The 15690-nt window shown below is 35.9% G+C and overlaps 1 protein-coding gene across 1 annotated transcript; it reads left to right on the forward strand.

Moving 5' to 3' along the window:
- The first annotated feature begins 570 nt into the window (after positions 1 to 570).
- On the forward strand, positions 571 to 9463 carry LOC144562730 (ABC transporter G family member 37-like). The gene is made up of 23 exons (XM_078311977.1): positions 571 to 1165; positions 1662 to 1782; positions 2166 to 2254; positions 2416 to 2500; positions 2599 to 2758; positions 2856 to 2932; positions 3024 to 3077; positions 3178 to 3268; positions 3371 to 3672; positions 3895 to 4176; positions 4458 to 4774; positions 4999 to 5159; positions 5455 to 5558; positions 5657 to 5813; positions 6233 to 6492; positions 6664 to 6996; positions 7191 to 7481; positions 7592 to 7675; positions 7769 to 7902; positions 7998 to 8225; positions 8338 to 8509; positions 8600 to 8854; positions 8995 to 9463. Exons 1-23 carry the CDS (start codon positions 837 to 839, stop codon positions 9250 to 9252), a joined length of 4344 nt encoding a protein of 1447 aa, XP_078168103.1. The 5' UTR covers positions 571 to 836; the 3' UTR covers positions 9253 to 9463.
- Positions 9464 to 15690: the final 6227 nt, after the last annotated feature.

Raw genomic sequence — 15690 nt, forward strand, 5'->3', positions numbered from 1 at the left:
TCGTGTGTGTGTGTGGGGGGGGGGGGGGGGTTTCTGAATTTTAAATTTTAGTAGAAATCGAAACGTTCTGATCGACTTCGCTCTTTTTTGAAAAAAAATTTCTTCTATTTTGAATATTTAATTTGTAATTTGGATTAAATTTAGAGTTAAAATGAAAATAATAATTTTAAATTATGATTGGTAATTAGAATTATAGGTCAGAGAATTATAAATTATAAGTCAGAGTATTAAAAAATACAAGTTAAATTATTATATTTTATCTGAGTATTTAATTAATTAGTTAATGAGTTTAAATTGATTAAATCTGATTTAATATTTTTTTTTTTTGTCTCGCTGACAAAACATCCTGAATCCATCGCTGAATGCATGGAATGCCGCATGTAATCTGACTTCCAAGTATAATTTTGTGAATAATTTTAGACCAGGTACGTTGATGTTTCTTAGCAAGGTTAGACATGCTAAGCAGCCAAGTAAAATGTCAACGCTTTAGCTCGAATACTTAACTTGCAAAATTCAAAAATCCAGTCTTCTTTCCATTTCTCTCTCTCTCTCTCTGTATATATATCTATATATACACACACATGTAAACCCAACTTCTTTTTAACACCTCACATCAATCCCCACAGAAACTAATGCGATCAAAAGAAAGATAAAGAAAGAGCACAAAGAAACAAATAGAGACGACGCTCTTTGTTACAAGTGCTCCATTGATGGTTCTCCCATTATCCACCTTCCATTGATTACAACGCAAATCTCAATACAAGAATACAAAGGGAAACAGAGAACAAATAAGCTCATAATTCACTAGGTGTTCAACTAATTGCCGAACGTAGAGAATGGCGGAGCCGGGAGAGATTCATCATATGGGGAGCTTCAACCTGAGGCGGGAGAACTCGTTATGGCGACGGGGTGGGGAAGACGTATTCTCACGGTCGTCGAGGGAGGAGGACGACGAAGAGGCTTTACGGTGGGCAGCACTGGAGAAACTGCCGACGTTTGATCGGCTGCGCACGGGCATCCTCCTCACGCCTGAGGGGCAGCGCACTGAGGTCGACATTGGAAAACTCGGATTGGACGATGGGAAGACACTGTTGGACAGACTTGTGCATGTCGTTGAGGAGGATCAAGAACGGTTCTTGCTCAAGCTCAGGGACCGCATTGACAGGTACTTATTAGATATTTGATTTTGCAATTTTCTTAATTTTCTTTAAAAAAAGAAGAAGTGATTGTTGGTTGTTGCAGTATTGTTGCAACGAGGAATTACTCTTTTGTGTATTTCAGTTGGGTTTAGAGATGACTTAATTTTTCTTCAAAACACAGAAAAAAGCTATGTTTTTTTGTTCTAAACAGAGCAAATTGAGACCTATTCTCTTTGAACCAAACAGAGCAATAGTTTTTTGGGGACCTGATAATAGGTGGTTTCTCTGTTTAGAAAATGGAGCTATAAGCCTATAACCTCATAAATATTCCATTTTATTGCATCTGTTTTAATTCTGATATTGTAGACATGTTTACTTAACCACATACTTGCGCTTTTTTAATAGAATTAAGTGATGCATTCTCTTTCACTGTTGTTCTTGTTATTTTAGTCAAATATATACTGGGATGAATCATCATATTGAAGAATTCTAATAAGCTTACGCTTCTTGTTTTGTATAAAGAGTTGGACTTGATCTACCATCAATAGAAGTGCGATTCGAGAACCTTAGTATAGAGGCCGAGGCTTATGTTGGAAGCAGGGGATTACCAACACTCATAAATTCCACCATGAATACAATTGAGGTACTTGGCAAGAAAGAAAAATCTCTAAACAAATTATATACAAAAATTGACAATGACTTGTATGATCCTGGACAATTTGTAAGTATTTCTGCAAAAAATAAAAAGAAAAATCCTCTAACATATCATCTATATGAACTACCAATTTTGCTTTTAAAAAGATAGAAAGATACAGATGAACATCACATCACCAACATCATTCTGGCAAAACTAACACGCAAAGGAAAGGAGAAATTGAAATAAACAAAATTTCCCCTTCTTTGAGGGTACACATAATAATTTGAAATTTGTTAGTGTACCTACTCTAATTGCCCAAAAGATTCCATAATCCACATGCATAATTAAAAAATAATTGATCTCCTATTTTCTATCGTTTCAACTTGTAGTCCTTTGCAAATGCCCTCCATATCGTACCAAGCAGGAAAAGGCCATTGCCTATCCTCCATGATGTCAGTGGAATCATTAAACCACGGAGGTAATTTTCATATGTACTTGTATAATAAACTCAAATTATCAAATGTGAAGCTGTACTCAGAGGATTATCATGTATAAAATATTATTTCAAAAATGGTAAACATCATATTTTACTTATTTCCTTGTGAATTTCTTCTTACTGTATAATGTATTCTATTATAGGATGTCATTGCTATTGGGGCCACCTGGTGCTGGCAAGACTACTTTACTGCTTGCACTAGCAGGAAAAATAGATTCTGACCTAAAGGTCTGTAATCCATCTCTCTCACTTTTATGTCTTTCTTAGTCTAATTCACCTGTGCTAACTCAAGGGTAATATGGGTATTTGGGTAAAATGACATGCAGGTATCAGGTAAAGTGACCTACAATGGGCATGAAATGAATGAGTTTGTACCCGAGAGAACAGCTGCGTACATCAGTCAGCATGATCTCCACTTGGGGGAGATGACTGTGAGAGAGACTCTGGAATTCTCTGCTCGGTACCAGGGAGTTGGTACCAGATACGGTATGGAATTTTTCTTAGAAATTTTATATCACACATTTTGATATAAAACATAAACCTTTCTGAAATGCTGAATAAATTGCACATCATAAAATGGTAGAGATGATAACTGAGTTGGCAAGAAGAGAGAAAGAAGCAAATATCAAGCCCGACCCTGATATTGATGTCTTTATGAAGGTAACTTCATGCATACGATAAATTAAATTGCAACTCTGATTTTATTTTTCCATAAAATTTTCATGTAGCCTCTTTTAATCTAACAATGTAGGCATTTTCAATGGGGGGACATAAAACAAACATGGTGACGGACTATATTATCAAGGTATGGCATTTTAATTTCACATATGGTGTTTTAATTCTTAATCTAATTTCACATGTGTTTTTCTTGACACTTGTCACTATTTTGTGTTCCTTTCTTTCAGTTACTGGGACTAGAAGTTTGTGCTGATACCATGGTTGGAAACGACATGATAAGAGGTATTTCAGGCGGGCAAAGGAAGCGTGTCACTTCAGGTACGCCATTCTAATCTCGTCACGTGCTCGGTGCATGTTTTGTGGACTCATGCAAAACTTTAACAAAATAAATGCTTACATTTTGCACTGACTTTGTTCTAGGTGAGATGATGGTGGGTCCCTCGAGAGTGTTATTCATGGATGAAATATCAACTGGGTTAGACAGCTCAACGACGTACCAGATAGTGAATGCTCTGAGTCGGTCAATTCACATACTCCAAGGGACGGCTGTGATTTCCCTTCTCCAGCCGGCACCAGAGACATACAACCTGTTTGATGATATAATCCTCATCTCTGATGGCCAGATTGTGTACCAGGGCCCACGTGAGCATGTATTGGAATTCTTCGAGTCAATGGGGTTCCAGTGCCCCGAGAGGAAAGGTGTTGCTGACTTCTTACAGGAGGTACGGATGAGAATCAATTTGTATAGATACTGATACTGCATGGTACCACTAAATGTTATCTGTGATTGAAATTTGGTGGGTAATTATATAATAGAGTGGATTTAAATTTGATGTATGACACATTGTTGAAGGTTTTGGCCTTTCTGTACTACATTATTATTGTGCAAATCCTAATTTATGCACTAAACTACTTAATTTTATCTAATTTTCTTATTATAATAGGTAACATCAAGGAAAGATCAACAACAATACTGGGCACGCTATGACGAGCCATATCGTTACGTGCCTGTGAAGGCATTTTCAGAGGCATTCAATTCTTTCCATGTCGGCCGGAATATAGCACATGAACTTTCTGTCCCTTTTGATAAGAGCACAAGTCACCCGGCCGCTTTGACAACCTCAAGATACGGTGTTAGCAAGAAAGAGCTTCTGATGACCAACATTGAAAGGGAAATTTTGCTCATGAAGCGGAATTCCTTTGTTTACATCTTCAAATCATGTCAAGTGAGTTTACCTGGTTTAATTTTTACTTAACATTACAAACTGGCACCAACAACCGATAGTTACCTGTTTAAGCTCATAAAATGAAAAAAAGAAAATTATAGTTCTTAAGCTTCTCAGAAAAGATATACATATATATTAGAAATTTGTTTATCTGTGGAGGAAGTTTATGGTGGCCCCTTCAACTTCAAACTTTTAAAATGAGTTCTATTTTTTTATTTTTTTTTAAATGCCTCCTATTTGGCTTGTAACATACCTTTGTGTTTCTCTTCACTGCTAAACAGCTCATTATAATGGCATTCGTGGCCAGTACAGTATTCCTCCGCACAAACATGCACCATGATTCAGTCACTGATGGAGGTATCTACATGGGAGCACTTTTCTTCTCAATCGTCATGATTATGTTCAATGGACTTTCTGAGCTGTCGATGACTATCACTAAACTGCCAGTTTTCTTCAAGCAACGGGACCTCCTCTTCTACCCTGCATGGACTTATACTCTCCCTTCATGGATTCTCAAGATCCCAATCTCCTTTATTGAAGCTGGAGTTTGGGTCTTCACCATTTATTATGTCATTGGATTTGATCCAAATGTTTCAAGGTGAGAAGTGTTGGAATATTTTCCAATAATGAATTAATTTAGGATTTTAAAATAAAACTTATATGATAGCATTTCTTAACAGTAAGTGACAACAGATCAAATTGTTGTTATAAATTCTCTCTATTATTCTATACACCTCTTTAGAAGGTTACAGTTGTTTTATCTATGTTAAAATAATTGAGCTATACTCAGTTTTTGATCATTTTTTTGTTTTACTATTTCAGGCTCTTCAAACAGTATCTAATTCTCCTAGGAGTTAATCAGATGTCGTCAGCTCTCTTCCGTTCAATTGGTGGGATTGCCAGAAACATGATTGTGGCAAATACATTTGGATCATTTGCACTCTTGATTATCATGGTATTGGGTGGTTTTATTCTTTCAAGAGGTAGAGCCACTCCCTATTTAGTGCATAAAGTTTCTAAAATTCAAAATAGAGGATCTTATATATTAATTGGCATTATGCATGTTGATCCCTGTTTACATGCCAATATATATGCTCACAGATGTTAAAAAACAAAGAAAAGAAACAAAAATAAATTAAAATTCCCCACTAAGTAGGTCCTCTCAATGACTGGTAAGGATTTGTACCACCTGAAAATTTAGTTCACCAACTGAACAAAACCCTTTGCAATCAGACTTAATGTAAAATTTGGAACTAATTTGTTTTTTCTGCATAACAGATAACATTAAGAAGTGGTGGAAATGGGGCTACTGGATCTCTCCCTTGATGTACGCACAAAATGGCATCTCAACTAACGAGTTCCTTGGACATAGCTGGGCTAAAGTACAAATATGGAATTATTTTTACAAATTCAAACACGTGCTCTTTGTAATAGCAGAAATAAGCAAGGTAATTTCAATTTTCTGATTTTGCTGATGTAGATACTTCCTAACTCGACTGAGACATTGGGGGTGCAATTGTTGAAATCTCGTGGTATCTTTCCTGAAGCAAAATGGTACTGGATCGGGTTCGGTGGATTGATTGGATTTGTATTTCTCTTCAATGCTCTGTACACATTGGCCCTTTCATATCTTAAACGTAAGATTTCAGATACATCTCTATCTTAACCATCAATTATGTCTATCCAACCATCTTGTTTAGTGAGGTCCATATGGGAGCTTATTAGCTGTTTTTTCTTTGTTGTATTCAGAGAATGGTACCTCCACAAATGCTGTCATATTAGGAAATATTATGGTGCAATATCCACAATTGAGCAATTGAGAGTTATTGTTGCTAGTATGGTTAAATTTAATACTTCATTGCACCATTGATGATTTTGTTAGGCTAAAATATTGGATGAAATTTGTGCTGAATAAACCAGTTCAGAATTAATATCATAGCTTCCTGGTACAGTACCAGTCAGATTTAGTACTGTTTTAGATAACTTCAGCTGAAATCGACAACCTTTCTTTGATTAAGTTTAAAAACATTTACTGAGTAAAAGCTTCCATCTGCAGCATTTGGAAAAGCACAGCCTATTGTATCTGAAGAGGCGTTAAAGGAAAAACATGCAAACCTAACTGGCGAGATTGTAGAAGGATCATCTAAAGGAAGATCCTATTCAACATCTCAAAGAGGAGATGCACTCAGTCACAATGCATCAACATCCGTGCACGATGTCATAGATTCAGACCTGAGCAAGAAAGGCATGGCCCTTCCATTTAAGCCGCTTGCTATCACTTTTGACAACATCAGATACTCTGTTGACATGCCTGCAGTAAGCTTTTAAACAAGCAAGATCAAATTACATTAGAACTATTTCACAACTTCCCCTAAAGTACCTCAAGATAACATGTACAACCCCGAAAAATAAGAAAAATAATTAATAATACCAAAAAGGAAACAGATTCGAAAGCGATTGTATTTAATGTTTGGATAACCTTACCAGGAAATGAAAGCACAAGGAATCGAAGAAGACCGGTTGGTTCTCTTAAAGGAGGTTAGTGGTTCTTTCAGACCGGGAGTTCTGACAGCACTAATGGGTGTCAGTGGGGCTGGCAAGACTACACTAATGGATGTATTAGCTGGAAGGAAAACAGGAGGCTACATAGAGGGTACTATCATGATATCTGGATATCCCAAAAAGCAAGAGACATTTGCTCGTATTTCAGGATACTGTGAGCAGAACGACATACATTCACCTCATCTGACGGTTTATGAGTCCCTTGTGTTCTCTGCATGGTTGCGGCTTTCATCTGATGTCAACTTAGAGACAAGAGAGGTAAGCTTTAGATTTGTTGAACATATATATTCAGTTACTAGAATAACTCACACTAAAAGCATACGCGAAGTACCGAATAAGCAATATATAATTTTTTTTCAAAAACATTCAGTAAATATATGTAGTACTGAAATTGCATGTCCAAGGTCAGAATATGTTATGTCAAGTAATATAAAAATGTTTTGTAAAAACAGAGGTTTGTAGAAGAAGTAATGGAGCTTGTGGAGCTCAACTCTTTGAGAGATTCATTGGTTGGTCTGCCGGGTGTAAATGGTTTGTCGACTGAGCAAAGAAAGAGGTTAACTATTGCAGTTGAACTTGTCGCCAATCCTTCAATAATTTTCATGGATGAACCAACCTCTGGGCTCGATGCACGTGCTGCGGCCATTGTCATGAGGGCTGTGAGGAACACCGTGGATACCGGCAGGACTGTTGTTTGTACCATTCACCAACCTAGCATTGACATCTTTGAAGCTTTCGATGAGGTGAGAGATAGCTTATATCATTCTAAATTTGCATCTGAAGTTAGAATTGTTATTTATCGATTAATTACTTCCCAGACATGATTGATCAGATGAATTGTGATATTTTCCAGCTATTTTTAATGAAGAGAGGAGGAGAAGAGATCTATGTTGGCCCATTGGGTCACCATTCTTCACAATTAGTCCAGTACTTTGAGGTAGTACACATACAAAATTATTTTCTTATTTTTGTAAAGTCTTTAATTAATGATTTTTTTACCATATTTTGTTTATAACTCCTTTACTTACAGAGTATCGAAGGCGTGCATAAGATACAAAATGGTTACAATCCCGCAACATGGATGCTAGAAGTGACTACACTGGCACAAGAAGAGGCACTTGGGGTCAACTTCAGTGAAGAATACAAAAACTCCAAGCTCTACCGGTGAGTACCTAGCAATATTAATTGTTTCATCAGGTTTGATGTTGTTAGTGTCTGATAGTATTTACTTAGAAGCTTATTTCTTTTCCCCATTTCAGGACAAACAAGGCTTTGATTCAGGAACTAAGCACACCACCCGCTGATTCAAGTGACCTGAATTTTGAAACCAAGTATTCGCAACCTTTCTTCTCACAATGCTTGGCTTGTTTGTGGAAGCAGAGATTGTCATACTGGAGAAATCCTCCTTATACAGCCGTTCGGTTCTTCTTTACCACTGGAATTGCGTTGTTGTTTGGAACTATATTTTGGGATCTTGGTTCAAAGACGTACGTACAATTATTATTTCTCTCATTCCTCCTCAAAAAGTTGTTTTTTTCTTCTTCAATTGCTATCTGTAGTTTATAAAAGCAATTAATATTGGGTGCTCTATATTTACAGGAAAAAGAGACAAGATCTATTCAATGCTATGGGTTCAATGTATGCTTCAGTTCTATTCATTGGAGTGCAAAATGCATCATCTGTTCAACCCGTCGTGTCTATTGAACGAACAGTCTTTTATAGAGAAAAAGCAGCTGGCATGTACTCTGCTTTGCCATATGCTTTTGGACAGGTAATTATTCAATAAATAAAAACCTCATAACTGAAAAATATAATTATGCATCATGGACTAAAAAAATTGGTTACTTTTCATATTTTTAAGGTTGCAATCGAGATTCCTTACGTATTTGTACAAGCATTGGTTTACGGCATCATTGTCTATGCCATGATTGGATTTGAATGGACGGCTGCCAAGTTCTTCTGGTACATCTTCTTCATGTACTTCACCCTGCTATACTACACTTTCTATGGCATGATGGCAGTCGGGTTGACACCGAATTACCAAGTCGCTTCAATTGTCTCGGCCTCGTTCTATAGTTTTTGGAACCTCTTCTCCGGGTTTCTCATTCCTCGACCCGTAAGTATCATCTTTTATTTTTCTTCCCTAATTATTATTTTGTCATAATAACTATATCCATAAATTTAAATATGCTAAAAAGAAAGGCTTATTATTATTTAAAATTTTTCTGTGCTAAACTTGCTTGTGATCTACTGCAGCAAATTCCGGTCTGGTGGAGATGGTACGTGTGGATATGCCCCGTTGCGTGGACCCTATACGGGTTGGTCAGTTCGCAATTTGGAGATGTGCAGGAGACCATCGAAGGTGATCAGACCGTAGCTGACTTTGTGAGGAGCTACTTTGGATTCCACCATGATTTCCTGGGAGTCGTCGCTGTAATGGTGGCAGCTTTTGCCGTGCTCTTTGCATTTTTGTTTGGATTTGCAATTCAGAGGTTTAACTTCCAGAAGAGATGAGTATCCAACAAGGCATTATTTTGTAGGTGAAGTGAGCAAATGGTGTATTTTTTGTAAATAAATTTGGTCGTAGGATTGAGATTGCAGTTGCGCAGCCTTTGCATAATCAACGGTTGTGTTAATTGCAAAGTAGGTGTTATATTATGCTTTACGTCTCTTCATGATTTTGATGTGATTTGTTAAAGAATTTTAGTAAGTAAACGGTTGGAGAATCCATGAGAAATCTGCATAATCTACCCCTATCTATTCTTTATCTGATATGCACAATTTAGGAAATACAAGGTTGGCTAAGATCAAAGTGGTAGTTCTTGAACTTTGATGCTATCAATTCGCTTTTCAATTTTTAAATTTCAAAACGTTGATCTGAACCGTTCAAGTTGATCTCTATATTAAAATGTGCTTGGAGACCAAATTTTACATTTTTCTGAATTTTTTTACTATTTATTAAGTCACTTTGAAAATCGCTGATCCGACGATGGCTTCTGATTTTACTGTTTTGTTAAGCCACTGTTGGATCAGCGATTTTCAAAGTGGCTTAATAAATAGTAAAAAAAATCAGAAAAATGTAAAATTTGGTCTCCGAGCACATTTTAATATAGAGATCAACTTGAATGGTTCTAATCGACGTTTTGAACTTTGAAAATTGAAAAACAAATTGGCAGCACCAAAGCTCAAGAACTACCACTTTGATCTTAGCCAACCTCTCTCTCTATATATATATATATAAATATATGTATGTATGTATATATGAATGTATGTATGTATGTATGTATGTATGTATGTATGTATGTATGTATGTATGTATGTATAAATACACACAGAAGGGATCCACTTATAACATCTTATAACAATTCAGTTTTGTAATTTTAAAAGTTCAAACAGTCGATCCAACGTTTAACATGATATCTAAATTAAAATGTACCTGAAGATAAAATTATATATATATATATTTTTACTATTTATTAAATATTTTACAAAACTGTTTTTTTTAGTAGTCCAAACTTAGATTAGCACAACATGTCGACGGACACTTGTAGGCATATTGTTGATTTTGTTCAAATTGAATATTTTGATTTGCCAAAAACCCAAAATCAATTTGGGTTGAGATGGACTTCAAGTTAAAATGTGGGAAGCAAACAAATAAATAGATATTTGACCATAAATACATCTTTCCTTCCCTTGGATAAAAAATAAGAAGAGGTCAAGAGGAGCTTTGTTTTGTGCACCTAACTTTTACTGTTCCAGTATAGTTTCATTATTTTTATTTATAAAACAAGGGTTCGTGGATAGAAAGAGACCAAGTATTCTTTGGTCCTTTTACTTACTGTGGTTTTGTTGGAATGTATTTCTAAGCGTGTTCCATATTTTATTTTCCATACATATGTCACATATGGAGGAAGAAATTTTGGTATGTTTGACTCCTACCCGTTATATGACGAATGCGTATCCTCTGCATTAACTCGAAAGGGAATCTATTTGAACCATCCGATTCACTTTAAAATTCGTGCAGACTAAATCCGCACTAATATTAAAGTCCAAGTGTTAAAATCAGACGGTAAAATTGATTCTGTATAAAATCAAATTTTGAGTTAATGCAGAGGATACGTGTTCGTTGTATGACTTGCCTTAAGCGGTTGTTGGAAAATGTAAGAGAAAATCAAATCTATGTACCTCATTTTATTGGGTTGAAAAAATAGATTGGATATTCTTCCAAGTCTTGTGAGAAAAAAGAGAATATCTTCTAACAAATTTTGTTATCTCTTGTTCACACTAATGGTTTGACAACTTTTTTTTTTATTTTAAGCAGCAACTTTCCCGACATTTTTTGCAATTATGTTATGTCATTTTCTATTAAAGTAAAGCTTGGTTGTAAGTTAAATCTTTTTCAATGAAAATGGGCTTAGCCTTTTTATCAAAAAATTAAATTAAATTAAAGTAAAACTTGGATGCTATGAATAACATAAGACTTTCTGTGCTACAATCTCAAAAATTTATTGTATAAATTTCAAACTTCAATCTAAGTAGCTCAGTAAATTGATTATATAGTGAACTTATAGAATACTAATTTTTATTATTTTTAGAATTTTTTTACTATTTTACATGATTTATAAAAGATAAAAAAAACTTAAAAATAAAAAAAAATTATCAATATTTTGGACTATTTTTTTTGCTATTTTTCATTTTTTTTTCTATCTTTCATAAATCATGTAAAGTAGTAAAAAAAATAATCTAAAAATAGTGAAAATTGATGTTCTACAAGTTCATTATATAACTAATTTACTGAGTTACTTAGATTGAAGTTTAAAGTTTATGCAATAAATTTTTAAAACCGTAGCACGGAAGGAAGATATGTTATGCTATATATCTATAGCATCTAATTCTTACTCTTTCTAATAATGAGAAAATAATTTAAAACATGAGGATAAAGTTGCACCGTCTCATACAATCCAAAACTATCTCTATCCACCAACCCAACTATATTTAAAACTTTGAACCACTTGCAAACCTAGGAAGACCAATTATTGTCTTTCTTTAAGATCGTTAAAATTTCATATTGTTACAGATTATATTAAATATCCGGAGACAATTTGACATGTTGTTGCAGAATGTCCATTTTACAAAATAAGATTCACCTGGTATGTTCCTGAAAAATATGAAAAAACCTAGTTTGTTTTTTTCAGTGTTGTAAAAAACGGTCTGATTGAACGGCGGATTAGTCGGTGGCGACAACCAAATCGTTACGGATAGATTTGTTGGAGGTGTGTTTACAAATTTTTCCGTTTAATTATTATGTTTATTAATATCTCCATATTATATCTAAATTACAACCCTAATTTACACTAAAACCTGTGTTTTAGAGCCTATAAAAGTGGGTTTTTTACTTATATTTCGATGAAATGTGGTACTGCTATGCTTTGTTTGGTATTTTGCAGGAAAAAGGGCGAAAAACTGGATCTGACAATTTTTCATACGGCCCGTATGACATTTCCTACGGCCCGTACAAGATCTGCCCAACCACACAGAAGGTTTCCACAACAGAGGCACAAAGTCTCCAAGACAAAGCACAGGCATACGGCCCGTACGGGGTCCCCTACGGCCCGTATGACGCTAATTCGGAAAATCCAGCTGGAATATGAAATGAGCATAATTTAAGGAGGTCGAAAAGGAAGCCTCTTGGGGCGTAATCTGAGGTATTAAATGAGATATTCCACACCATAAAAAGGGGATTTCGTGGTTGAACCTGGACAACCTTCCCTAGGGGGAGCGACGGCTCGGCTTGGAGAGCAAGTAGAGAGGAGGAAAACGAGAGTTTTGCGACGGATCTTCTTCGTTCCTCGAGCTTTGCCATGAGCTTCCTTATCATTATCTTTACTTGTTTTATTTGTTTTCTTTTCTTTTAGTTTCTAGGGCTAAGATGTAGTTTCTAGTTTGGTTTTGTTTGCATGCTACTTGGATTTTGTGTTGAATGCTTTGTTTTTACCTTGTTGTGTAGTATTTTGATTGCTTTATTTGTGGTTGCTTGAATCGATTAGTCATCCCGTTAGATGAATGCGCACATCTAAGTGTTAGGAGCCAAGTCTATGACATTTAATCCAACCGAATAAAGTATATGAAGTAGGGTGAAACCAAGGAGTACCCGAAAGGTGAAACTTTCCTCGAGGCGAAAGTCCTTGGATACTTTTAGTAAACCGACAAGTGACTTAGATAAATTAGGCCAAAATACGAAAGTTGAGGTTTAACGCATCTAAGAGGGAAATATTTGAGTCCGGTAATCGGGTACTAGGCCAAAATGCGAAAGTTGAGGTTAGGTATCTAGATCTGGTCGATAGAAACCCTAAACATTAGCACCAACGCAGAAAACAGTAGCTGCAGCATTAACTCGGGGTCCCCTACGGGCCGTATGGGAATCCATACGGGCCGTATGCCTCGGGGCTGAACAGAAATGAAATCTGAACCCTGGAAACACCTTTTTATTCTTATTAAACAAAACCCCAAAAATATTTATTGTTTTGAATATCATTATTTATCTTTTTAAAAACACCAAAATCACATTTGCAACTTCTAGAGTTTATTTAATTTAAGTAAAGTCCAGTTAAGTTTCAACCGTCCCTGTGGATCGATACCCGACAATATACTACTCGATAGGACTGTGCACTTGCAGTCTGAACCGAAGGTGTATTCAAGGTTAAAAGGTACAGCTTGCTGTACTGAAACTTTGTGCATACTTTTGTGTGAACAAGTTTTTGGCGCCGTTGCCGGGGACGGCATCGAAATTTTTCTGAGTTTTGCTTATTTTGATAAATTCTAGATTTTAACTTGTATCTTTTCTTTTCTTTTTCTCTCACCACAGGAACACGCTGGCCTTCGTCCCATCTCCAACGGGCGATTACCATCTGAGGAGCAGAGGACCATTGTCCGATACGGCCCGTACAGATCTTCACACGGACCGTACAGCTCCTCCATTCTCCAGAATCAGCTATTCCTGCTCAACCGCCTCTTCACACAGTCCGTGCACCCTACACACGGTCTGTACACTCCATATCTGGTTAGTTTCCATGTTTTCTTTTATTTACTCTTTCTTGTATGAATTTAAGTATTGAGGACAATGTTTAATTCAAACTTGGGGGTTAATAGAAGAAAATTGTATCTGCATTTAGGTCATGTTTATTTTTCAAACTTTTTAGGATTTATAACCTTGATTTTTACTTGACCTTGAATAGAATTTGTGATTTTGAACTTAATTGCTTGAGATTGCAAATTTGTCAAGATGTTTTACGAGGTTGTGAAAAATAGAGTCTTGCATAATTGGACTTCATTGTCTGAAAGTGCATAAAGTATAAAACTCATGTTTATTTTGGCGATAAATTTGTGTGATTGTTAGAATTAAGTACTTGATTGAAAAATTTTGATTGTGATTTGGATGACTTTGAAAGATTAGAAATAACTCCATGTTTGATCAAAGAATTGCATAGGATGGGCTGTTTTGAGACTTTGAGAAAAAAATGAAAACTTGAATTGTATCGAAAAAGCATTTTGAAACTGAACCGTGCCTTATAAAATAGGGAATTGGGGATTTTAAATAATAGAAAGATTGGGATATCCATGGGTATGAAAGAATACCTTGGATGTGTGTATTCATGATATATGCAAATGAAATAAATGAAAAGATGGAGAAAATAAGAGTACTGGCAATAAGTCCTACTGGGCGCCTTTGAGCTCGTCTCCCAAAGAAAAAAAGAGTACTGGCACAATCCGACGGGATGCCTTTGAGCTCGAAAAGTTTCAAAAATATTTGCAGTTATCAACACATGAAATCCGCGACTTTCTAACCTAAGCTTGTTTCAAGTTTGGGGGGGCGAAAAAGGAAAAATCACCACAAACGAGGGCATAATTTCAATGTAAGAATGAAAGATTGATCAATTCAAGTAATTAGTTTTTGCAAATATTAAAGCATCTCAGAATATGAAATTTCATTAGTCAATTTGTGGGGTGAAACAAATTGATCAAGGAAAGTCCAAATTGTATCCAAAATGATTCTCTAGGTTCTTAACAATAGCAAGCTCATGTAAATTTTTCACATTTAGGAATTTATCTGCATTTAGGTAGTCCAAAGTCCAACCCGATACCTAAGTTGGGATTTTTGCTTGAGGACAAGCAAAGTTCAAGCTTGGGGGAATTTGATATCTCCATATTATATCTAAATTACAACCCTAATTTACACTAAAACCTGTGTTTTAGAGCCTATAAAAGTGGGCTTTTTACTTATATTTCGATAAAATGTGGTACTGCTATGCTTTGTTTGGTATTTTGCAGGAAAAAGGGCGAAAAACTGGATCTGACAATTTTTCATACGGCCCGTATGACATTTCCTACGGCCCGTACAAGATCTGCCCAACCACACAGAAGGTTTCCACAACAGAGGCACAAAGTCTCCAAGACAAAGCACAGGCATACGGCCCGTACGGGGTCCCCTACGGCCCGTATGACGCTAATTCGGAAAATCCAGCTGGAATATGAAATGAGCATAATTTAAGGAGGTCGAAAAGGAAGCCTCTTGGGGCGTAATCTGAGGTATTAAATGAGATATTCCACACCATAAAAAGGGGATTTCGTGGTTGAACCTGGACAACCTTCCCTAGGGGGAGCGACGGCTCGGCTTGGAGAGCAAGTAGAGAGGAGGAAAACGAGAGTTTTGCGACGGATCTTCTTCGTTCCTCGAGCTTTGCCATGAGCTTCCTTATCATTATCTTTACTTGTTTTATTTGTTTTCTTTTCTTTTAGTTTCTAGGGCTAAGATGTAGTTTCTAGTTTGGTTTTGTTTGCATGCTACTTGGATTTTGTGTTGAATGCTTTGTTTTTACCTTGTTGTGTAGTATTTTGATTGCTTTATTTGTGGTTGCTTGAATCGATTAGTCATCCCGTTAGATGAATGCGCAC

This window comes from Carex rostrata, chromosome 12 (assembly GCF_964058835.1).
Source record: "Carex rostrata chromosome 12, lpCarRost1.2, whole genome shotgun sequence".
Classification (NCBI taxonomy): Eukaryota; Viridiplantae; Streptophyta; class Magnoliopsida; order Poales; family Cyperaceae; genus Carex; species Carex rostrata.